Below are 24,462 nucleotides of genomic sequence, written 5' to 3'. Positions count from 1 at the left end.
ACTGGCAATGATGGCCAATCAAGTTTAAGTGAAATTCCCAGTTAGTTTGAGCAACTGGCGCAGAAAATCTGACTTGCTATTAAGTAACTGATGTCAAATAAGTTTACCTCCATTGAAATAATAATTTTAATTTTCCCAGTTCCAAATTCTGGGAATCGGCTAATATATTTTGAAGACTCAATAAATTTTTCGAAGGACTAGTGAGTTTTCATGAGCTTTTAGTAGAATGAGTCCTATCATTTTTGTCTGAGATTGAAAAGAATTGTAAAGATAATTTACAAAGTAAAAATCTTTTTAAGTGTATGAAGAACCTGAAGAACCTATTCCTGAAGAGATCCCAGAAGAACCACCTATCATAGAGGAGGTTGAGGAGGAGGTGGCGCCACCTAGAGGTACAGCCACTTTTATGAGTTGGACATTTGAAGCACTGGTGTTCCAAATCTTTCTCAGAATTTGTCTAAACCTAACATTCTCCGATATGCTTTTCTAACATCATCTCAATGACAACTGAACAACAGTTATTTTTATAGCTGAAGCTTTGTGTCCTTTTCTTTTTCTGTAGCCTGTCTTATTTTATCTATAATACAACTAAGGATAAGAACTGACTTTTTTGGTATTGGTACTTTAATACTATCTTGGAAATTGCAATCCTTAATTTTTTATTCATGTTAATGTGGGACCACAATCTGTGTGGTGAAAATGACTCTTTTGAGTAAATCTTAACCCTTTACTTCCAAACACTGACAATCTTGCATGACTGATGTTATGTTTGCTTATAGAATTTCTAAGTAATATGCTTCACATTTCTGGAATCCCTGCCCCATATGTAGTACTACCATTTAGGTTGTTAATGTCTTTTTAAAATAAAATCAAGGCTTTGTATTCTTTATTTTCTTGTATATGAGTGTTGTTCTGTTCATTGAATGTTGCTGTTCTTTTTTAAAATGTGCTTTAAATATTTTTTAAGTGCCTGAGGTAGCTAAGAAACCAGTACCTGAAGCACCTACTCCTGTTCCCAAGAAAGTGGAGCCACCACCAGCTAAAGGTATAGGAAATCCTGATTGGTATCTTTAAATCCCCTTTCACTTTCTGTTTAAAATGCAAATGTCTCTCCTTCCACGGTCTCTTTATAATAATGTAAACAGCAAACTGATTCATGACCAGTAAAAATATAACTCATTATTTCTTTATCCTTTCCTGTAATGTTAATGGATGACTAAGTGTATGTGTGTGTGTGTAAATTATTCTAGAAGCTCCTTATTTAAAACAGCTAAGGATTTTAATCTGTACCTAGAACTATAACAATGACTCTTCTCGAACTTCTATTTCTAAATTTTATGTCATAAGTTAAGTTTTGTTAGGTTTTATAATAATTTTACTATATTTACTGTTTTATAGAGAAAAAAATCTCTTGTTATTCTGGGATAATAACTGTTCTAAAAACCTCATTTCCGTTTTGTGATATTGAATCCTAAGCATTCGAAGTTAGTATACAATTTCTATGTCTCATTGCTTTCTAATTCAATGATGTTTTGAGTAACACTGTGCACAACATACTGTGCCTTTCATCAGTTATGACAGTGTCCAGAAGAAAATGAGGCCTCTAACAGCACTTTGTACCCAGGATGGTAATCACTTCAAAAAAAAAAAAGGCTTTACCAAGTGAAAAATAATAGCAGTTGGCAAAACTGTAGTAATCTATTATTCAACAGAAAATAGTACAGTTCTTAGTAGGCACATCTTAGCTGCTCCAGGATGGTCAGCACACATCAATAGTGTGAGAAAGAGTCCTTATTACCTGTAAGATAGGTGCCCAACAGTATAGGGTAGCTTCTTAGACACTTTGACTATAGTAATGTTGATGTTGTTTTTGATGTTTTGTTTTTGTAAATTATTGAGCATTGTCAGCTAGCTAAAACATCTAATATCTTTCAAGTGCCAAAGAAAATTCCTGAGGAAAAGGTACCTGTTCCTGTCCAGAAAAAAGAGGCACCACCAGCCAAAGGTATATCTTCTCTTTTAAGCCTAAATTTCTTTAATCTTTCTTTGTTAAAACTTCTATGTTTTATGTCCCCGTTGTCTGTTTTTGATGTCTGATGATTATGCAAGTGTACGCTTGACAGTCCTAAATATTAAAACTGTATCTTTAAAGTGCCTGAAGTACAAAAGAAAGTCCCAGAAAAGAAAATCCCAGAAAAGAAAGTCCCTGTTCCCAAAAAGGAAGCGGTTACCCCTGCTAAAGGTATTTGGGGGAAGATGTGTGGTTTTCTTGTATTGGTGCATGCAAACCTTTCGTACAGTCCTGTTTCTTACATTTTAAGGTTACGTCTTTATTTCTTCTGTGTTTTAAAAAAGTAAATCTCTTAAAGCAGATGCTCTTTCAGGGAGAACTGTTCTGGAAGAAAAAATATCAGTTGCTTACGAACGAGAGGAAGTAGTGAAACAAAGAATAGAATTTGAAGTAGCAGAAGCGGAAGTCGAAGAAGTTTATGAAGAAGATAAGTTCCATGAAGTTCAAGAATATTTTGAAGAAGAAGAATTTCACGAGGTAGAAGAATTCGTCAAAGTAGAAGCATGCAGATTTGAAGAACACAAAGTTGACCAAGTCCATAGGGTGGTAGGATTCTTAGAGGCTGAAGAAGAAGTAGAAGTTTATGAAAAACCCAAAGCTCCACCTAAAGGTATAGGGAATTCTGCAGATATTTCTAATTATTATATATCTCGGTGTAACTGATATTCTTTGAAAGTATATTACATATTGGGTTTGGAATATTAGAAATTTCCATGAAATGCTTTAAGCATGAGTTTAAACTGATTGGTGCAGATTGATACACAGTACAGAAAGTATAATTTTCTCAGACAGGAGAATAATATTTGATTTCTACATTTTTTGGAGACTGTTATATGAATTTGTAGACTCTTTAAGGCCTAACCAAGAATGTTACATGATTGCTAAAAGCATCAAAATAACTGACCAGTCTCGGTCTTATCTAGTGGGTACAAAAAAGACTCCTCAGTTCATTAAGTAATTTTCTAAACCTTTTTTTCCTGGTACTGGAAATCGAACTCAGGACCTTGCACATGCCAGGCAAGTGCTGTGCCACTGAGCTCTATCCTCAACCCGCATTGAATGATTTTCCTGTTCAGGCAAAACAGTCACTGCTTTGTTAAAATGTCAGATGACTCTTCATAAATTGATGACTATTAAAAGTATATTTTATTAGAGAAATAAGGAAGTAAGTAACATGTAGGTAATAGAGCCTCATTCTAGTAAATCTAAAGGGCAAATTAAGTTTGCAATATTTTCTGATACTATAAATCTTGCACAAATTATTAATATATATGTAATTTGGAGAAATGTGTGTGTCTTATGTAGTAAATGTAAAATATGGGAAATATTTAGAAAAGTTAAATCTTTTTCAGAAGTATGCATTATATAATTCAAAGTAGAAAAAATATTGTGCAAGGTCTCATTATACTAACTTTAGAAGCTTCTTATTTTACGGGTTAATTCTAAATCAAAACACTAATATCTTTGAAGGGCCTGAAATAGCTGAGAAAATCATCCCTCCAAAAAAACCACCCACTAAAGTTGTTCCTCGAAAAGAGCCAACTGATAAAGGTATTTTATTAGTGAAAAACTATTTACCTAATTTTAAAGATAGTAGCACTGTGTTTGCTTTACAAGTTTGCATTCTATGTGATATTTTCTTCTGTGTTTTGTGTTACTGTAATTGCTAAAACTAATATCTTTAAAGTGGCCAAGGAACCAAGGACAATTTTTAAAAAAGATAGGCACTATCATTATGCCTCAAATATCAATCTTGTGAGCCAAAGTATACTTGATGTTGTTTGGCAATATGTACACTAATGCACTTACTCATAAACCCGTTTCTTTACTTATTATTAGTGGTGTTAACACTAACTATAAATATATACTATGTTTACGATCCCTGTGTTGTCATATTTGTTTACCTCTTTCACAGCTTGTAAAAGCATCTTATAAATCACATAGACCCTGACCATGTAAGGAAGTTTAACTGAAGAGAAAGTACCGATTATTCCATGAGAACAACTCCTAGATGAAAGCATATTGTTAGTTTTTCTTGTTATATTCTTATCATAACAAGGGAAATTCCCCTGGATTTTCATTGTCATACTTGTTGTCAAAGTCCAACACATTTTAAATTGTGTCATGTCTGTGACAAAGTGATGTTTACATTTTATACTGTGACTGCTCTGTGTTAGGTACCTGTTATGTCCTGCTTGCTAAAAAAAATCTATATAAATGCATTAAAGTAAAAGAACGTTATTACCACTATGTTTAAAGTACCTGAGGTGGCCAAGAAAATTGTGGTAGAAGAAAAAGTACGTGTTTCTGAAGAGCGTAAAGTTTCACCGGCTAAAGGTACCTACCTTTCTGATTCACCACTAATATCAAATCCCTTTTCCCTCACTTTCTACAGAGAAGAGAGAGGTCACCCTGTCCTCAGGGCCACAAGATGATTGCAAATGACACAAATTTCCATTTATGAACTATAACATAATCTTTCCTTTTATGGTCATCCTTTAGCACAAGAGTATACCTTGAAGTTATTGTTTGAACTTTCCCTCTTCTTGAAATAACGAAGCATTCCTCACCTCTCCAATCTCTTCCAAAGATAATTCATTTTGGAAGCACTAATCAAGTAGCTCTGGAAACAAATAAATATGTTCTAAACGACCATAGAAAATGATGCTGTGTCCAAAAAGCAAAGTGTCTTTGCTTAAACAAATCAAAAACTCAAGTGCAAGCTTAGCGCGGGCAACTTGACATCTTGGTGAGACCCTGTTTCAAAAACAAAAACCAAAACAAAAACAGAAACTTCATTCACAGTGCCAGCCAGACAAATGCACTGACTGTGTTGCCTTCAGTTTTGAAATTCTTTATGTTCTTGTTAGAGGTCCCTTTTTGTCTTGTATTTCATACTCAACTATAATATTCTTTAAATAAGAAAAAATAAATATCTTTAAAGCACCTGAAGTACCCAAGAAAATTGTTCCAGAAGAAAAAGTTCGTGAAGCTGTTCCTAAAAAGCCAGAAGTCCCAGCAGCTAAAGGTATACACTGTAACTAATCACCTTACGTTATGAACTCTTTGGTCAGTTTTGGATTGTGTGTGTATAAATGTGACATTAAATCTTTGTATTATGTTTCTTTATATTCTTAATTGTGTATTAATACACTAATATCTTTAAAGTTCCTGAGATACCTAAGAAAATTATTGAAGAAGAAAAACCTCCTGTTATTCTTCCTGAAGACACAGAGGTGTATTGTAAGTGTAGAACACCAGTGGTTCTCATTTTCCTCTATGTTCTTAAATTCTCATGTTTGTCTGCCTAGCTTTCAAAGTAGATATGTCGATGTTTTGTAAAAATCTTAGTTTGCCATAAATATTGGGCTCTAATTAACTAATATACATGGTCATTAGCTTCAGACAAGATATATTTCCTCAACAATTTAAAAAATAAATAGTTCTGTATTTATAATATTACCTGATTTTTGGAAAGTGTTGTCAATGAATTTTCCTAACTGTTCTATATATGAACATCTTCGGATTTGAGGCAATTTATTTTCTCAGCCTAAGAAGTAACTTATTTTAACTTCATAATAATATGTAAATTGGATTCTTAAAAAAACAAAATGCTTTATCATTATTTCCTTTTTGCTCTTCCCAACAGTTAGTAACAGATTGGCAGTGCATCCCAAATGGCCAGAAATTTACAAAGGCATTAGAAAAACACAGTGCCAAGATTTTTCCTTTGTCTTCAGACAAAATTATGGTTAAATAACTTGAAAAATAATCTAACTAGTAAATATTCTAAGTGGAATACTGTGCAACACTCTAGTGAAAATGCTAGTAGTCAAGATAGTCTTTTATTTATTTAATCTAAAAAATTCTGCTTAAAACTTACTTTATAGTCATCTGGTCCTAGGAGGTTGGGATAAAAGTACATGATCACTCTCTCCTTTGATTAATTTTTCTAAGCTTAAACTCGGTTATTGCTACTGGCCAGTTTTCCTTTCCCAAAACTGAAGAAAGTCCTTACTGTCTTCATTGGCCTTTTCTTTTCTGTTTCCAATTCCTAAAAGGTTTTCACATGCATTTTGAACTGTGAAGCTATAATTCAGGAGTAGCTTTGAAATACAGATGACTGTTCCTGTTGAAAAGAAAAGAATTTACATGAATTTCTAGTAGGTCAGAAATAGAGAATTCTGAGCAATAAGTCAACATATTTTCTGGTTTATACACAAATACATTCAAAATCAGAGCAGTGTTGTAATTGTATTAATAGCTTTCTGTAGGCAAAATGAAAGAACTTCAAGTCCCAGGCCAATGAATTCCTCAATTTTTATTATGTTCTAAAGAAAACTAGAATCCTGCATTATAAAAGTGGGAATAAGACGTGTTCCTTAGCCAATGGCTACTTGTCACTAATTTGTGTTCTTGTGCTACCATGAATTTGAATGATGAATGTGTGCTATGTATTATGTTGTTCTTAAAACTATTCTTCATTCAACTTGAAACACCTTTAATTATGTGAATACTAATATCTTTAAAGTTTATGAAGCATTTGAAGAATCAGTCATAGAAGAAAAAGTACTTGTGACTCGTCCTCAAAAGACAAAAACCAGAATAGTAAAAGGTATATATCACCAGTAATCCAGTCTGGATAAAATTTAGCTTGGGGGTCATTTTAGAAGCTCAACATTTTAACTTTACTTGTATCTTTTAAGTGCCTGAGCCACCTAAGAAAGTTGTTCCAGAAGAAAAAACATATGTTACTATTCCTAAAAAGAGAGAGACACGAGCAACTCAAGGTATATTTCAACTACATCGAACTCAGATAAATACTTTGACTTTACAATTCTTAAATTTTTATAGTTTCTAAGTGTAAACCTACTAATATCTTTAAAGAGCCTGATACAACCAGAGAAGTGTTTCCAGAAGTGGAGTTAACTGAAGCTGTTCCTGAAAGTCCAGAATATTCCCCAGTCGAAGGTATCATTTTCTAGCTATAAAAATCTAAAGAAGAAAACCTGTCTGTGTTAGTCTGCACAATCTGTTTAGTGTTTTACGTACATTCTCATAGCATCCAATACTAAAACACTAGTCTTTAAAGCATCTGATAAAGATGCCCAAGGCAAGGAGCTGGCTATGACTTGCCTCACAAAACCCAAGGCCTAGTCAAATAATGTACAAAGATAAATTCTTAAATCAGAAATCAAAGTTTAACTTAAAGATACAATATCTGTTAGCACACCTAACTTATTGTGTATGTAATGTCTTTGTCTTTGCCTTTTCTGAATTAAAAAAAAATACTAATATCTTTAAAGAATTTGAAATCTTCGAGAATGTTGTTCAAGAGGAACGAACTATTATTACCAAAAAAAGAAAACCACCATCACCAACAGGTACAAGCCAGAAGACAATCTACTCCCTAACCTCATATTTATTGTTGCGATTAACATGTATGGAAATACTAATATCTTTAAAGCCCCACTGGTTGCCAATGAAATTATTTCAGAGAAATGCATCCCCCAAATCAAAAACTTGACCAAATACACATATATGTCAGAGTGAGCCATTCAGGAGGAAATAGAAATGAAAGCTTTAACTCATATACGTGACAGTTGAACTATACAGCTTACTTACGAGCATTTCAGAGAAAATATGTAAGCATTGTGTATCCAGATTTGCCATAGACATACTCGTCAATGAGAAAAACCTATTCCTTTGCTTTGAAAAATAGTAAAAATCATAGGACCTAGGAAAAATGAACAAGAAACCATTTCTAATATTGAAAATGGACTGAATGGGCACAACACCCTTTAAAGCATGAATTCAACCCTCTACACAACAGAATTCTAAGTCATCTCTGCTTATCAGAATCAGAATTGCTTTCTATTACTAGTATTTTAGTGACCAAAAATACAAACCCTGATAATCAGAGGTTACACTACTACCAGCAAATCAGATTCTGGGTGTCCCGATTCTAGAGTGCTCCTGTATAACTGCAGTTATGACTGAAACACTTCCCTGCACCTCATAATTCCTAAGTACACCGACTTAATGTCTTTAAGGTGATTGTCCCTATAAAACAATACCCATGGCTACTTCTTCTGAAATGGAAACACCTCCTGCTGTAGAATCATGCATGCTACTGTTCCTTCCATCTTGCTTATTTAATAGCATTTAACAAATGCCCATTAAGGGCACAATAATTGGGAGCCGGGTAATAATTAAAGAAATGAGATTTAATTCCTCTCCTCTTGATTGTGTGCCCCCTCCAACTCTTAAAGAGAGTACCCTTTGGTTTGGTTTCTGAAATTAATGTCCCACTGATCCTTTTAACATCTGAGTATAATACTAATATCTTCAAAGCTCCTGAAGCCATGAAAGAAACTGCTCCTGAAACTATAATAGTGAAGGATGTTCCTGAAGAGCCAGAAGTGCCATCTGTGAAAGGTACATGTGACCTCTGAACAGATGTGGAAGGAATCATACATCCTCTGCTCTTAGAACTGGTTTTTTCTAACACTGTAATTCTTAAACATAACATGACTAATCTCTTTAAAGGACCCCAAGCTCCTCTATTAGTTCCTTCTAGAAGGAATTTATGACTTTTCCTGTCACAACACAAAGTACCTGTGAACAAATACAGTCTTCCCTGCATCTCTCTGCAGGAAATTGGTTTTCTGGGCAGAAAACCAAACTCCCAGATACTTAAGTTTCTTACCCAAAATAATATAGTATTTACATAAAAATAATGTGACAATTCCCAAATACTTTTACCATTTTTACTTATAATACCAAATGCAATGTCAACAGTATGTAAAATAATTATTATACTATATTGTTTGGGCATTAATGACGAGGGAAAAGTTGTGTTAAGTACAATGATTTTCCCATCAGCCCCTGGCTGAACGGCAGGTGCAGAATCCCCGGATGTGCAGGGCTGACTGCACCTTACAGTGAGGGCGCTAAGTGTCCCTCTTTCAAGATCCCATGAGCCCCTCTATAGATTAATGTATTGGTGGAGCAAAAGTGGAGAGGGAAAGAGGAGAAGCTGCATTTGCTCTCTGACTGTGGTTACTGCTTTCATTAATCATTTTAATGTGAAAATACTAATATCCTTCAATGTGAAATACTAATATCTTTCAAGTGCCCAAAGTTCCTCAAGAAGTTGTTCCTGCAAAGAGAGTGCCTTCCAAAAAAAGAGAAGCTGCCTTCGCTAAAGGTACAAGTTGCCAAGCCTCAAGAACTAGCTCTAGTAGTTTTGAAACTATTTTGCTGTTCCTAATAATCTTTACAACATTAAACATGAAACTACTAATTTCTTAAAGTGCCTGAAGCTGCCCAAGAAGTTGTCCCTGAACAGAAAGTGTTTGGGTTTCGTCAGAAAAGGCACGAAGCTCCTTCAGAGGAAGGTATAACTTGCTGGGGAGAATGCCTTTGTGCCTAAATATGCTTCCTGTTCAAACTGATTCTTTTAACACCTAAATGTAAAAATATTAATTTCTTGAAAGTGCCTGATTTGCCCAGAGAAGTCACATACCAAGAGACAGTACAAGTGCATCCAAGCCAAATGCCCGAAGCAGTACCTGTGGAAGGTACATTCTTCACAGTCCTTTCCGGGGAATAGGGGCGTGGGGAGACAGAAGAGATCATGTTTCTTGCCTTAAAAATTCTTGTGATGTGTAAATGTTGCCTGTGTCTGTGCTGATTGTTTTGACTCAAAATTCAATTTACTAATATCTTCAAAGTACCTGAAGCTCCAAAAGAAGTGGTCTTCCAAAAGAAAATAATGGAAGTTCCTACCCCAAAGCCAAAAGCACCACCTGTCACAGGTACTGATAACAGGTTGAAAGAAAAAACAGTCCTTAGTTTCAATGTCTTGTGCTATTTGTGCTTTCTAAATGTAAAAAATACTAATATCTTTTAAGTACCTGAAGTTACTCAAGAAATTGTCCCTGAAAAGAAAGTACCTGTGGTGCCTCCTAAAAAGCCAGAAGCTCCTCCTGTTCCAGGTACCTGTCACTCTCCTGAGCTTCATAATACCGCTCTGCTCCTGAAGATACTTCATTCAAATGGTCTTCATAACTCCTAATGTCACTAATCTCTTTAAGTGCCTGAGGTGCCTGAAGTTGTCCCTGAAGAGAAAGTGCCCAGGGTGCCTCCTAAAAAGCCAGAAGTCCCACCTGTCACAGGTACTGGTCACTCATCCTGGAATTCACAACATATAACTCTTCTGCTCTTGAAGATACTTCATTCAAGTGTTCTTCATAACTCCTAAGCATAATTTCACTAATCTCTTTAAGTGCCTGAGGTGCCTGAAGAAGTTGTCCTAAAGAAAGTACCCAGGGTGACTCCTAAAAAGCCAGAAGTCCCGCCTGTCACAGGTACTAACCATGCATCTTAGTTTCCCAACCCATTAGCTTTCTGCTCTTCAAGATATTTTATGCAAGTGGTCATTTTAACTCCTAAGTATAATGTCACTAATCTCTTTAAGTGCCTGAGGTGCTTGAAGAAGCTGTCCCTGAAAAGAAAGTACCCAAGGTGCTTCCTAAAAAGCCCGAAGCCCCGCCTGTCACAGGTACTGGTCACTCATTCTAGGATTCACAACATGTAACTCTTCTACTCTTGAAGATTTTTCATACAAGTGGTCTTCTTAATTTATAAGTGGACTTTCACTAATCTCTTTAAGTGCCCGAAGAAGTTGTCCCTGAAAAGAAAGTGCCAGTGGTGCCTCCTAAAAAGCCTGAAGTCCCACCTCCCAAAGGTATTTATATTTGTCACTGACTTTACGCTTCCTAAGATCCAGCTCTTCTGCCCTTGAAATATTATGATCTGGTGGTCTGTATAACTCTTACATGGATTTTCACTAATCTCTTCAAGTGCCTGAGGCGCCCAAAGAAGTTGTCCCTGAAAAGAAAGTGCCAGTGGTGCCTCCTAAAAAGCCTGAAGTCCCACCTGCTAAAGGTAGTCACCCTGCTGTCATTGTGCTTGATACTGTGTCCTTGTCTTTACTCTCTGTCTAATCATGAAAATACTAATATCTTTGAAGTGCCCGAGGTGCCAAAGGTAGCTGTCCCGGCCAAGAAGGTGCCTGAAGTTGTCCCCCCAAAACCAGAAAGTCCTCCCCCAGAAGGTAATGTCAATGTGATGCAAATTAGGAAGAAATAATTGCTATTTTAATAAGAAAGTTACATGCAAAAAATCTTGTGCGATAAGGGTAATATAATTCTAAAGGTAAAACATGAAAAACTACCCAGAGTATCTTGATACTGTGTGCTATAGATATCAATTGTTCACACCTTTTCTCAACATAAATTATGACTTGTTTTTAAGTGCCTGAAGCGCCACCAAAGGAACCTGTCCCTGAAAAGAAAGTACCTGTGGCTCCTCCCAAAAAGCCAGAAGTTCCACCAGCCAAAGGTATGCACCCTCATGTGTTGGTCAGAGGGCCGGGGAGGTGTGTAAGATGTGTCCTGCAGTCTCATACTGCATTTGCTCGGGTGAATGTATTGTCATGTCCCCTGCTGTAGTTTCTAACTAAAAGATACTAATATCTTCAAAGTTCCTGAAGTGCCTAAAGAAGTTGTAACTGAAAAAAAACTGTCTGTGGCAGAACCCAAAAAACCACAAGTCCTACCCACAAAAGGTATTTTCCTCCTGCTGCTCTTTAAGATAAAATATCACCTTGTAACCACAAAATCACTGTATTTTACATTGTCACAAATTTTAAAACTACTAATATCTTTCAAGTGCGTGAAGTTGCTCAAGAAGTTGTTCCAGAAAAGAAAATTCCCAAAGTACTGCCCAAAAAACCAGAAGCTCCACCCGTCCCAGGTATATGGCAGCTGAATCTTATTCTGCACATGAAGCATCTCTTCCAATTTTGAAAATAAATTTAGTCTATTGTTCTTCACTAACTTAAGTATAAAATGACTAATATCTTTCAAGTGCCTGAAATTCGTCAAGAAATTACCCTTGAAAAGAAAAGACCATCGGTGCCTCCTAAAAAGCCAGAAGTCCCACCTGTCGCAGGTATCTGTCACACTGCCCTCATTCTGTGGCAGAACCATCCCTTCCAGTTTTTGAAAATAATTTTAGTCCACGATTCTTAACTAACATAAATATAAAACTACTAATATCTTTCAAGTGCCTGAAGCTGCTCAAGAAGTTATACAAGAAAAGGAAATTCTCATGGTCTCACCCAAAAAGCCAGAGGCCCTGCCTTCCGCAGGTAGTTTTAACCTCTCCCCTTGTTCCTCAGAAGAAATAGTGCTTCTGCTCTTTGTAACATTTTTAGCCCATTTACCTCACTGTCCTAAGTAAAAAACTACTAATATCTTTTAAGTACCTGAAGTTACTCAAGAAATTGTCCCTGAAAAGAAAGTACCTGTGGTGCCTCCTAAAAAGCCAGAAGCTCCTCCTGTTCCAGGTACCTGTCACTCTCCTGAGCTTCATAATACCGCTCTGCTCCTGAAGATACTTCATTCAAACGGTCTTCATAACTCCTAATGTCACTAATCTCTTTAAGTGCCTGAGGTGCCTGAAGTTGTCCCTGAAGAGAAAGTGCCCAGGGTGCCTCCTAAAAAGCCAGAAGTCCCACCTGTCACAGGTACTGGTCACTCATCCTGGAATTCACAACATATAACTCTTCTGCTCTTGAAGATACTTCATTCAAGTGGTCTTCATAACTCCTAAGCATAATTTCACTAATCTCTTTAAGTGCCTGAGGTGCCTGAAGAAGTTGTCCTAAAGAAAGTACCCAAGATCCCACCTAAAAAGCCCGAAGCCCCACCTGTCACAGGTACTAACCATGCATCTTAGTTTCCCAACCCATTAGCTTTCTGCTCTTCAAGATATTTCATGCAAGTGGTCATTTTAACTCCTAAGTATAATGTCACTAATCTCTTTAAGTGCCTGAGGTGCTCGAAGAAGTTGTTCCTGAAAAGAAAGTACCCAGGGTGACTCCTAAAAAGCCTGAAGCCCCACCTGTCACAGGTACTGGTCACTCATTCTAGGATTCACAGACGTAACTCTTCTACTCTTGAAGATTTTTCATACAAGTGATCTTCATAGTTCTTAAGTATAATTTCACTAATATCTTTTAAGCACCTGAGGTGCCCGAAGAAATTGTCCCAGAAAAGAAAGTACCCAGAATGCCTCCTAAAAAGCCCGAAGCGCCACCTGTCACAGGTACTGGTTATTTGTCCTAGGTTTCACAAGGCATAACTCGAATAATCTTGGAGATACTTCATTCAGGTGGTCTTCATAACTCCTAAGTGTAATGTCACTAATCTCTTTAAGTGCCTGAGGTTCCTGAAGTTGTCCCTGAAGAGACAGTACCCAGGGTGCCTCCTAAAAAGCCAGAAGTCCCTCCTGTCACAGGTACTCATCATTCATTTTAGGTTTCACAGCAGATAGCCTTCTGCTCATGAAGATTTTTTGTACAAGTGGTCTTCATAACTCCTAAGTATAACTTTACTAATATCTTTTAAGTGCCTGAGGTGCCCGAAGAAGTTGTCCCTGAAAAGAAAATACCCAGGGTGCCTCCTAAAAAGCCCGAAGCTGCTCCTGTTACAGGTACTTGTCCCTCATCCTGGGTGCCACTTCATGTACCTTTTCTGCTCTTGAAAATGTTTAGTCCTAGTGGTCTTCATAATTTATAAGTGGACTTTCACTAATCTCTTGAAGTGCCTGAGGTGCCTGAAGAAGTTGTCCTAAAGAAAGTCCCCAAGATCCCACCTAAAAAGCCAGAAGCCCCGCCTGTCACAGGTACTAATCATGCATCTTAGGTTTCATGACCCATTACCCTTTTGCTCTACAAGATATTTCATTCTAGTGATCTTTGTAATTCCTAAGTATAATTTCACTAATCTCTTCAAGTGCCTGAGGCGCCCAAAGAAGTTGTCCCTGAAAAGAAAGTGCCAGTGGTGCCTCCTAAAAAGCCTGAAGTCCCACCTGCTAAAGGTAGTCACCCTGCTGTCATTGTGCTTGATACTGTCTCCTTGTCTTTACTCTCTGTCTAATCATGAAAATACTAATATCTTTGAAGTGCCCGAGGTGCCAAAGGTAGCTGTCCCGGCCAAGAAGGTGCCTGAAGTTGTCCCCCCAAAACCAGAAAGTCCTCCCCCGGAAGGTAATAATGAAACTATTCATGTTGGTGTCTCAAAAGATAAAGTCTTCTCTGTGCTGTGAGAATCTTGTTTGGAATGTTGTTTGGAATGTGTTGTATATGTCAGTCAGTTTCAATACTGAAATGGCCTGGTGTCTTTAAAGTGTACGAGGAGGAGCCTGAGGAAATTGCTCCGGAAGAGCCTTCTGTTGAGGTCGTGGAAGAACCCGAGCCTGCACCTCCTCCCAAAGGTACTTGGCAAGCTGCTGGGATCCTCAGCTGATCCTAGCCCTTCGTGTCCCCACAGTTCTGGAACTGATAAGCTTGTATCTCTTTTCACTCATCTTCATCCATTCTAATATCTTTAGTGACTGTGCCACCAAAGCCACCTGTTCCTGAAAAGAAAGTTGTCACTGCCAAGAAACCAGAACCACCACCAGCGAAAGGTACTTCTCACTGCCACTAACCTCCTACAGAAAAATGTCACTAAGATGTGTTTTCCACTGCTCTACTTAATGATTTCTACACATCATTGAAACTGTGGGCTTACACGTTACTAATATCTTTTAAAGTGCCTGAGGTACCCAAGGAAGTCATCCCTGAAAAGAAAGTGCCTCGTGTGGTTCCCAAAAAACCAGAAGTTCCACCAGCAAAAGGTACATGTGACCGTCCTCCCTTGGTTGGAGGTGGATACAGCCTCCCACTCCAAAAATGTTTTGTTCTGTGTAAATGTGATCAGTGGATGTTTACTGGTGGTTGTTTATAATGTGAAAATACTAATATCTTTAAAGTGCCTGAAGTTCCCAAAGAAGTTGTTCCAGAAAAGAAAATCACTGTTCCCAAAAAACCAGAAGTCCTTCCACCTAAAGGTACATTCTACTAACAAGTTTCTGTAGTACTCTTTCTTGCCCCAAGAAGTCCCCTATTATCAGACTCTGCCAATCCTCTTACATTCGTAACCATAAAATTATTATTCTTGATTTTTAGGACTTAGAATTCTTTTAATCGTTAATTTTTTTAAAAGATAATGTGCTCTTTTTTTTTTTCCACAAGCTTTGGAAGACTTTACTAACATGGTTTTGTGATTGTAAATAGCCCACTTTTTCCTGTCCACATAGATGGGGATACAAGGGCAGACCCCTGACTTCATTGTGAATTTTGTTCTTGAATCTGTCCCTGAGTCCTTTGAACAAAATGTGAAGTAAATGTGTTATAAGTTTCATGTACTTCTTCACCACCCAGAAGTAAAACTAGCTAATATCTTTAAAGAGCCAGAGGTGCCAAAGAAACCCATCGTTGAAAAGAAACCAGCTGTTCCTGTTCCTGAGAAAGTGAAGTCTCCTCCTCCAGAAGGTACACAGGAAGCCATTAATGAGCTTTCTAATTTAAGTATGGTTGCTTTTCTCTCTTAACTCATTGTTTCTCAGTGATTCTCATTCCTTTAAATTGTCTTACTTTATCACTCTAAGTTAGCTCTGATCTCAAATCTATGGGAGGTTATCAGTCCATGGTCTCTCTATAAGTCAGAGCAAGCTGTGTTAAATATAGCATCTCTATTTACCCCGAAAGATGGTAGATCTTAGAGTGTAAATGATATTTAATGCTGAAAGGACTTTCTCATTATTCAAAGCCATAGACATAGAGGTCAGTGAAAACTAGAGAGATTTTATCTTCACAAATATAGGAGAAGATATTAATTAATAAGGGGAAAATCTACACCACTACTTATTATTTTGGTGTTTCATGCATCTTAGAATTTTGCTCCATATATTGAAGTAAAATTAACTGATATCTTTAAAGTATATGAAGAGCCTGAGGAAATTGTTCCTGAAGAGCCTGAGGAAGTTGTTCCTGAAGAGCCTGAGGAAATTGCTCCTGAAGAGCCTGAGGAGATTGCTCCTGAGGAAGAGCCAGCTCCTGTTGTAGAAGAGAAGGAACCTGAAGCCCCACCTCCACCAGGTACAAGGCAGGATCCATTGCATGGGAAAATATAATTTTTATATTTACTGTAGCATTTATAAAGTAAACTGTTGGTCTTCTATCTCCATGCTTGAAATTTTCACTTGGTTGACAAGAATAACAGTTATTTCCATTGATAAAACTTTGATCCTACAGAATTTTATAACATTCACACCAAAGGATTATGTGTGGTCTTCTTTGTTCATTTGTTACCATGTATATTGTCCTTGTAATCATCTGACTCTAAAAGAAATTCCTATTCTTCAAGTACCTGAGGAGCCCAAGAAGATTGTTCCACAGAAGAAATTTCCTGTTATCAAAAAGGCAGAACCTCCACCTCCTAAAGGTACCTTTGTTAAAATAAATATATGCGTCATTTTGTGTGTGTAAAATTTGTGCTTTTTCATTGTATTGTGTTGTATTAGTCACTGTATGTTACGTTGCTGAACAGACTTGTAAAATTTTGTTACTAAATGCTACTAATATCTTTAAAGTACCCGAGATGCCAAAGAAAGTTGTCGCGGTAAAGAAAGTCCCAATTGTTAAGAAGCCAGAAACACCAGAAATCGAAGGTATTCATGTCATAATTAATATTATAATTCTTTAGAAAGTACTTTGATATCTTAAAATGGAATCCACTAAACTATCTTTGTTATTGCAGAGACAAAACCTTATTTTGTTTCCACTATTTTTAATGTTGCTTCATTAATTATAGACCTTTTATTGTTAACCTTTAATACCCTTTTTAAAACAAAACTAATATCTTCAAAGTGTCGGAGCTGCCCAAGAAACTTGTTCCAGTAAAGAAAGAACCTACAGTACCTGTTACCAAAAAACGAGAAGCCCGCCCAGAAAAAGGTACCTACCAAGAAGAAATACATAGCCCTGACCACTCTTGAAGCATTTCAGTTTTGAGAACAAAAAATTACCAAATGTGAGATTGTAAACCAAATTTTACTGGAAAAAGGAGGAAATAATGAGGGCAAATAGAAAATGGAACAGACAAGCAGCAGGGAAAACATGAATAAGTTGTATATCATTCCAGAAGGGAAACAGAAACACCTCTAAGAACACACAACAGCTCAATTCAACATAATTGTTGGATGTTATCATCAGCGATACACTGTTTTAGAAAATATAATACCTGAACCTATCTTCAGGGAACTTAACTCTGGCAAGAGAATGGAAAGAAGCAGAACTCTAGCACAGGTGGGAAGAAGCAAACTGACAAGAAATGTGTACAGAAACACAGAGCAAAAACTAATTTCAGGCAGAGGCATCAGGGAAATCAGTGTGCGAGAAAAAGTTTTAAATTTTATGAACTTTTTCATATAGACATTGGGAGAATGGTATCATAAGCAATGGGAGAAGCGTGTTGAAAAGTACAAATAAAGAGACTAGAAAGTTCTTAGACTGCTAAACAAACATAATTTGAGTATAAATTGGGTGTGGAATATCTTGAAAGTTGTGTTAGATATAAGCCTAGGAGTCACATTTTTCAGCTCTTTGGATTCAAATGTAAGGCTTATACTTTGTCTTGTAGGCACAGACTATAGAGAGCTTCCAAAGTTTTGATGCAAGTGTACAAAGTAATTGGACTTGGGCCTTACAAAGATAATCAGCAGCAACTAAAGCTATGGAAAGGCAGTGATAATAATAAAGAGCCAGTGTAATTATTTAAAGTCAGTACAAGCTGAACAAAACCAGTAATAGTAGAATGGAAAAGAGAAGTGTATTTGAGAGAGAGAGAGAGAGAGAGAGAGTTGATGTCTATTATCAAGGTAGTTAGGGAAATTGAAAAGCCAGGATTAATGATACAGATTGAAGCTAAATGGCCCAGAGAATGATTCATTAGGTTCCTAGACGTGTTTTGGAAAAAAAAAGAGTAAATATATTTTTCATTTTTCAAGTGTGAAATTTGAGAAATGGGTACTAGGAATTTAAGAAACAGATGAAGCCTAGAAATACAGATTTTGAAGAAATACAGAACTCAGATGGGAATTGAGCATACAAGAGTAGATACACAGAAATATGCAGTAATATTTTTTAGAATGTCAAAGGTAGTCCAGTGGGGAGCCCTACCTGTAAGGGTACACAGAAGATGAGGAGCAACTGGAGAAGGCTGAGAATATTCACTTAGAAAATTAGGATGTTCAAGGAGTACCATGGCATCTTCCCCAGGAAGCCTTATAAGATGAAGCTCTTCCCAATGAGTTCTTTGTATGCTCTTTGCAAAACCTCCACATCTTCTAAAGTCTTAATAATCAACAAAATCAATATCTTTAAAGTATCTGCAGTGCCCAAGGACATCATCCCAGGACAGGAAGTATCTGTTTCTGTGCCTCAAGAACCAGAAGCCCCGCCCTTCCCAGGTACATGGCTGCCCTATAAATCTTGGGAAGTTGTGACAACAGTCTTCATGGTCTTGCATTGCGAGAGGGGTCTTAACATTCTTATCTGTCATCTGTCTCATGTCATGTCTCTTGATTTTATTGATACCTTGGGGACATCTCAATAAGTTGATGTGCTGCAGGTTAGCGATTGTACTGTTCCACTCTGAATGTAGTCTAAAATAAAATACTGTCTTTTTAAATTGAAGAAACACAAGAGGAAATAATATATGAAGAAAAAGCATCCATAACCATTGGTAGAAAAGAGACTCCCCCTGTTGAAGGTATACATATATATAAATATACATTTTTTCAATTTCTTGAAAACTCCTATTAGAAATACAAAAGTATTTATAGGACAACATTCCAACTTTAAATTACATGTAGAATTCCAGCACATGCTTGATTGCTTTACTTTTCTGAATAGAATCTTTAACTTGGTTGCTCTTGATGGTAATTATCAATTCCAAAAGGCTGCTTCGTGAAGCAAAGTTGGAATAATTGCATGGAATCCTAAAATGATGACTCATTAACAAAACTTTAAAGTCATCTCATTTGCCATCTCCCTGGAATAAACTAATTGCTAATAGAAAGTTCAAGTGTAAGAAACCTGGAAATCTCACTTCTTAGTCTATAAAAATGAACCTTCTGTTTTTGTGACTGTAACCCTTGCATGCATGTGAAATTTATAAATCTGTGTGAAGAGCTTTATGTTACAATCTTATATCCTTTGTTAACATCTTATAAAGAACGTGAAATTGCAAAGTATATTCCGCCTGAAGAGCCTGAACCTGAACCAGAGCCAGAAGAAATACCAGTACAAGGTATTCAATTAACCTGATTTAAATCTTCATCATAATCTTCATCTTGATATATACATATGGTTTATGTTGTTCTACATGTCTTTGCCTCTGCATGTAAAGTGTTATTTTAAATGTACGTCTTATTCTTATGTCTGTGTAATTTGTGCTGTTTGTCTCTTGTCAAAAGTGGCTTGTCTGTGTCCTTCCTCTATTTCTATGAGTGTCTTTGCTATGTGTGTGTCTTCTCTTATATAGAGTGTTATTTTATGTTTTATGTTGGACCTCGTTTTGTGTTTTATGTTGGACACTGACAGGACATATAAAAATTTTATTTCTTATATATTTAAATTTCTGCCAAATATATCATATATACACATGCTAACATAGATGTATACTAACGCTCTTAAAATACTCTTTCAAGAACCAGAACCTGAAAAGAAGGTTATTGAGAAACCAAAACTCAAACCAAGACCCCCAGCTCCTGCTCCTCCTCCACCAAAGGAAGATGTAAAGGAGAAAATATTCCAACTTAAAGGTATACAATACCACTCCCCAAAACTTATTAACATCTGTCCTGCTACTTAAAATGGAGCTTGCAAAAAATGTATTACTATGGAAAGTGTGCGTGTGTGCAGATATGATGGTACCATGACAGTTGCATGGAGACATGTCTCTGCTGCCCCCAGGGCCCTGGATTGCCTTATAAAACTGTGCCTGCCCTCCCAGATGTCAGCTGCTTTTCTGTTAATGCCATCCTTCGCATCTGGTTGCAGAATCTTCCCAAGTAATTTTCTTATGTGAATGAGGAAGGTCTTTTTTATTTCAAACCCTGATTGCTATGCATCTATTGAAATCTTATGCATGTGAAATGTCTGAAAAACCTTGTTACCTTGCAGTAACAAGTTTACATAAAAGCCAAAAACTTCCTTTTAAAAAGTACACATTCTTTTAACTATATTATAAATAATGTGCATATGGTGTTCAGCGCATGATATGTGCACATGTACCAGGAAAGGAAAGCATATGGCAGCCAGTCATTGTTCTACACTGTCTGTTGCCTTGTTTTCTTTTTGAAGTTTTTTTTTTTTTAAATAGAAACTTAGTTGTATTGTTTGGTGGTTCTTGGGTAGCTGGAAAGGGTAGTTATGAATACATTTGATACCCAGCATCTCTTCTCATTATTAAACTTTATGCATCTCTTTCTGTGTTTTAATTTTTCCTTGAATTGGTACAGTTACTAGGAATGGGGATATAGCTATTGCTTGCCTAGGAGGAGCAGGATCTTGGGTTCAATATCCAACAGTGCAAGAAAAAAATCTCTTGAATTGTTACAGTTGTTGCTTCATTTTTTTAAAATATTGAAAGCTGTAAAAATCTAAAATAAACTGAAAAAGCGCATTATATTTTCATTTTTAAAAGCCTGCTTATTTTCAATGTTATAAGATTTCTGAATCTAAAACAATATGGATATAGTCTTCAATTAGCACTTTTTTTCAAGCTTATATATCTACAAAGCCAGATTTCAGAGTAGGTCATTGATTCTAGTGATTCTTGACCCTCTGCAGCCCTCCTGGGTTGTATTACAGATGCAAAAATGGTAGCACTTCTTAAATAACACCTACTTCTTGAGTGATACTCTATGAGTACACACACTAAATACATCTCCTGAAAAATAAAATTTTACTCAGAGGAGAATGTCTTCCTCCTCTAAAGAACAAAAACCATCTCCTCAACCAGTCCTATTTACAGTATAACTTTGGAGTAAAACCAAGCATGTTTTCATGAGATCAAGACTTTTTGTTTGCTCTTTGGTGGCTGCTCTTGGCTGTTATTAATGCTTCTTGCTAATAAGCAAAGCTTAGTTTGGGTTCTTAGAATAAAAACTTAATCATTGGCTTCAAATTAAATATACAAATAAAAAAAACAAGATCATATTCTTTAAAGCTGTTTCAAAGAAGACAGTTCCTGAAAAACCTGAGGTTCCAGAAAAAGTGGAGCTTACACCGGCAAAAGGTATTTCACAGGCTGGATAATGCATTCATACGTATTATCCCTTCATGGGATTCTTTGCACTTTATGCTTTCATAAATCTCTGTCTCTCTCTGTCTCTGTCTTTCCCTGTCTCTCTCTCTCTCTGTCTCTCTCTCTTTCTCTCTCTCTCTCTCTCTGTCTCTCTGTCTCTGTCTCTCTGTCTCTGTCTCTGTCTCTGTCTCTCTCTCTCTCTCTCTCTCTCTCTCTCTCTCTCTCTGTCTTTTAAAGACCAGAGTAGTAGTCTTATTCATTTTTTGTATTTTTGTGGCTTTTATAGTCCTGGCTCATGAGTGTTGCTTGCACTGTCTTCCATCAATTTCATACCTTACATGGATGTTGTCTGTCTTATCTCCATATGCCATCTTGCATTTTTCTTAACTTAAAAATAACAAATTGTATAGGTTAGCTGAAATTGATTCCAGGAGACATCTTAAGTTACAATTCTGAGCAGGAGTAAGCTTTGGTCTTCATCAGCATTTTAATTAGCATTGGAAGCACTAATAGTTCTATCCTTCTTCTATACTATTAAATGATTCCCAGGGAGTTCCTCATGATTTATTTCTCTGTCACTTTCTTCTCACTTGATCCAAGATATTTTCTCAGGAGTACAAATCTCATGTTTCAGGAAAGTTTCATTATCACTGCATGTCACTTGTCAAGTTATTTTTCTTTAAATACTCTTTTTGCTATCTAAAGTTAGACCATAAAGAAAATAAATAAAATTCTGGAAAATAAATAAAATTCTAGAAAGTAAATATTAAAAATACATTTATTTTTTCTAGTACAGTTAGTGGGTAGCAATACTTTGTTTACATGCTTAACATATCCAACCCCAGAAACTGAATCTGCTCTTGATCATTCTGGAACTGTCAAAAAATCACCTGAGTACATATTTTCTGAGTCACAAAATGGAGATTATAAATCATTTTGCCATGAATATTAACTAGTGAACACTAAACTAACACACAATGACATATAATGACTTTGAAAATAATAGCCACAATGATGTGTTCTACACATGGGTTTCAAACATTAATAAGATCTTAATAAATACATAATGCGGAAAAACAACTGCACACATATATTTTCACTATGTCCACTGTAAAAGTAAAGGAAGTATGTATTTTGCCATTTCAGCTTGCATTGATTAGATGCATGAATTCAGTCAATTAAAGTTGTTAATATTGAGAATCTTGGTAACTCACAAATAATAATCAAGGTCAATTTGTCATAGATAAAAAAATGTTTAACTGTTAAATTTTTATTTAAAATGTTTGACATTATAACATGTTTATTTAAAATGAAATCTATACTTCACTTTTGTATGTTTCAACTTAAATAAGATTTAAGTAATGTTATCACCACCACTTAAAAAATTATTTAGTGAATTTCTAATGCTTTCTTTAAGCACCAAATGGGAAATTTTGTGGGAATATTGAGGTTTTATAATAGTGAATAAGTTTGTTTTATGCACAAATAAATGACATTTTAAATTAGATTTTTAACTCACATCAGTAGAGGTAAAATGGTTCAGTCATCTCTAAGACTTTTGTTTTTGTTTTTCTATGAAAGTCCATGGGGACCATAATAGCAGTATAGGCTGTTCTAAAAAATAACATCACCCTCTAGAATTGGCACTTGTAGATGCAAAAGGAAATTGATTTCCAATTCCTAGGATACTTAAATTCAAGCAGATTTCTAATTCATGTTTTAAAAAAAGCTTCTAAGACTAACTTTGAAATTCTGTAGTCCAATAATTTTAAATTAATGTGCTTTCAAAATAGAGACCTTAACAAAGGTCATCAAGGTCACAAGCCAGATTCCTTGGGAGTCTTTTTCTACCAATGGAGAAGCCTGAGCAATCACACTAAGTCTTGCCGATGTCACTGAACGCATTTATTGGTCAGGAGATACCAACACAGATTTGGGTGCTAGATAATTGAGGTTGGAGCAAAGAGGCTGTCAAGAACCTTTGTAATTTAATGAAAGGTTCATTCAGTCAGGAGAAAGTCTGCTGTATTCATTTAGATGAGAACATTTACCTGAAGTTACTGTAGCTGAATTTCATCAGAGGCTTGTGCAGATGTTTGTAGAGGAATTAACTTGGTGGATATTAATTGCTTCTTTAAACTTATAAGCAACAAAAATTCTTTTGACACATTACAGTTAAGTAATTTGAAGAGAGACTTTTTTTCTTGTTGAAATTTCATTTTTATGTGAATTCAATTCACAATTTGAAATCGTATTCTTTTAAGTGCCAGGAGCTGAAAAGAAAGTTCGGAAATTACTTCCTGAACCTAAACCTCAGCCAAAGGAAGAAGTGGTTCTGAAAAGCGGTATAGTATTTTTCTCCCATGATATCAGCTTTAAGTATGTAAAACAAATCAACTGGAAAGCTTACAAAATATTTCTGTCCCTTGATTTTCTTTGAGTTAGATTCCCAATTTATCAAAATCTTAGTGCATTAACATTTAAGGATGCTATCATTTCCCAGTTTCTTTAAAAAGAAGACAGAAATTTTGTGAGCATTCACAGCATTTTGGAATTTGTAATATTAATAGACATAACTAAATTGATAATATCCTAAACTAACAATGACCACACGTGTCACTTTTCATAACCAAGTTACATATTAAAATACACTAAACCTGTTAAATACACTTAATTATCTAAGCTTAAATTTAGTAAAGTATGACACAGTATCACAACTAATAAATAACCTTTGTTAAAGACTGAATAAATTCCTACTAAAAATTTAAGAATTAAAAGTAAAATACAAAATCAATTAAAGGAAAGATTCAACTGAATCAAGTTCTGACATCGTCTTCATATGAAAGATTTCTAAGCTACATTTCTATTCTATTTAAATAGAAGACTTTTACATTAAATTATTATTAGGATTGGCTGCAATTCAAATTATTCATTCATTTGATCCATTTCTGCTGTACAGTTCTCTCTGAATAGAGTCTCTGACTACATGAATTAACATAACAAACTGTTTCCCTTCTGTGTGTAGAAATGCCAGTTTCCCGGGTACCAGCTTGCATGCTTTTCATTTTCCTTGCTTTGTACACTATTTGCATTTGTCAAGCTTATTCAACATCTTCATTT

General features: G+C 35.9%; 1 protein-coding gene across 1 annotated transcript in view; it reads left to right on the top strand.

Annotated features, from left to right (window-relative positions):
• The window catches only part of Ttn (titin), a 267,085-nt gene that overhangs the window by 129,482 nt on the left and 113,141 nt on the right, over positions 1 to 24,462 (top strand). Inside the window, exons 149-203 of the mRNA XM_063259376.1 lie at positions 300 to 392; positions 968 to 1,045; positions 1,937 to 2,005; positions 2,153 to 2,242; positions 2,385 to 2,681; positions 3,542 to 3,622; positions 4,331 to 4,408; positions 5,016 to 5,099; positions 5,240 to 5,314; positions 6,603 to 6,686; positions 6,778 to 6,861; positions 6,959 to 7,042; positions 7,378 to 7,455; positions 8,426 to 8,509; positions 9,207 to 9,281; positions 9,388 to 9,471; positions 9,571 to 9,654; positions 9,808 to 9,891; positions 9,988 to 10,071; positions 10,171 to 10,251; positions 10,363 to 10,443; positions 10,554 to 10,637; positions 10,749 to 10,823; positions 10,940 to 11,023; positions 11,109 to 11,192; positions 11,393 to 11,479; positions 11,622 to 11,705; positions 11,810 to 11,893; positions 12,008 to 12,091; positions 12,207 to 12,290; positions 12,405 to 12,488; positions 12,588 to 12,668; positions 12,780 to 12,860; positions 12,971 to 13,054; positions 13,166 to 13,249; positions 13,361 to 13,441; positions 13,553 to 13,636; positions 13,748 to 13,828; positions 13,940 to 14,023; positions 14,109 to 14,192; positions 14,333 to 14,419; positions 14,537 to 14,614; positions 14,741 to 14,824; positions 14,960 to 15,037; positions 15,438 to 15,521; positions 15,969 to 16,127; positions 16,396 to 16,473; positions 16,622 to 16,699; positions 16,899 to 16,985; positions 18,416 to 18,499; positions 18,727 to 18,801; positions 19,267 to 19,341; positions 19,742 to 19,855; positions 21,265 to 21,333; positions 23,607 to 23,687. Coding sequence (XP_063115446.1) covers positions 300 to 392; positions 968 to 1,045; positions 1,937 to 2,005; positions 2,153 to 2,242; positions 2,385 to 2,681; positions 3,542 to 3,622; positions 4,331 to 4,408; positions 5,016 to 5,099; positions 5,240 to 5,314; positions 6,603 to 6,686; positions 6,778 to 6,861; positions 6,959 to 7,042; positions 7,378 to 7,455; positions 8,426 to 8,509; positions 9,207 to 9,281; positions 9,388 to 9,471; positions 9,571 to 9,654; positions 9,808 to 9,891; positions 9,988 to 10,071; positions 10,171 to 10,251; positions 10,363 to 10,443; positions 10,554 to 10,637; positions 10,749 to 10,823; positions 10,940 to 11,023; positions 11,109 to 11,192; positions 11,393 to 11,479; positions 11,622 to 11,705; positions 11,810 to 11,893; positions 12,008 to 12,091; positions 12,207 to 12,290; positions 12,405 to 12,488; positions 12,588 to 12,668; positions 12,780 to 12,860; positions 12,971 to 13,054; positions 13,166 to 13,249; positions 13,361 to 13,441; positions 13,553 to 13,636; positions 13,748 to 13,828; positions 13,940 to 14,023; positions 14,109 to 14,192; positions 14,333 to 14,419; positions 14,537 to 14,614; positions 14,741 to 14,824; positions 14,960 to 15,037; positions 15,438 to 15,521; positions 15,969 to 16,127; positions 16,396 to 16,473; positions 16,622 to 16,699; positions 16,899 to 16,985; positions 18,416 to 18,499; positions 18,727 to 18,801; positions 19,267 to 19,341; positions 19,742 to 19,855; positions 21,265 to 21,333; positions 23,607 to 23,687 — 4,821 coding nt within the window. The remainder of the gene's footprint in view (positions 1 to 299; positions 393 to 967; positions 1,046 to 1,936; positions 2,006 to 2,152; positions 2,243 to 2,384; positions 2,682 to 3,541; positions 3,623 to 4,330; positions 4,409 to 5,015; positions 5,100 to 5,239; positions 5,315 to 6,602; positions 6,687 to 6,777; positions 6,862 to 6,958; positions 7,043 to 7,377; positions 7,456 to 8,425; positions 8,510 to 9,206; positions 9,282 to 9,387; positions 9,472 to 9,570; positions 9,655 to 9,807; positions 9,892 to 9,987; positions 10,072 to 10,170; positions 10,252 to 10,362; positions 10,444 to 10,553; positions 10,638 to 10,748; positions 10,824 to 10,939; positions 11,024 to 11,108; positions 11,193 to 11,392; positions 11,480 to 11,621; positions 11,706 to 11,809; positions 11,894 to 12,007; positions 12,092 to 12,206; positions 12,291 to 12,404; positions 12,489 to 12,587; positions 12,669 to 12,779; positions 12,861 to 12,970; positions 13,055 to 13,165; positions 13,250 to 13,360; positions 13,442 to 13,552; positions 13,637 to 13,747; positions 13,829 to 13,939; positions 14,024 to 14,108; positions 14,193 to 14,332; positions 14,420 to 14,536; positions 14,615 to 14,740; positions 14,825 to 14,959; positions 15,038 to 15,437; positions 15,522 to 15,968; positions 16,128 to 16,395; positions 16,474 to 16,621; positions 16,700 to 16,898; positions 16,986 to 18,415; positions 18,500 to 18,726; positions 18,802 to 19,266; positions 19,342 to 19,741; positions 19,856 to 21,264; positions 21,334 to 23,606; positions 23,688 to 24,462) is intronic.

This window comes from Cavia porcellus, unplaced genomic scaffold (assembly GCF_034190915.1).
Source record: "Cavia porcellus strain 051 isolate PalLab524CR breed Dunkin Hartley unplaced genomic scaffold, mCavPor4.1 scaffold_12, whole genome shotgun sequence".
Lineage (NCBI taxonomy): Eukaryota > Metazoa > Chordata > Mammalia > Rodentia > Caviidae > Cavia > Cavia porcellus.
Note: the sequence above shows the minus strand (reverse complement) of the source record. Positions and strands in the feature narration are given on the sequence as shown.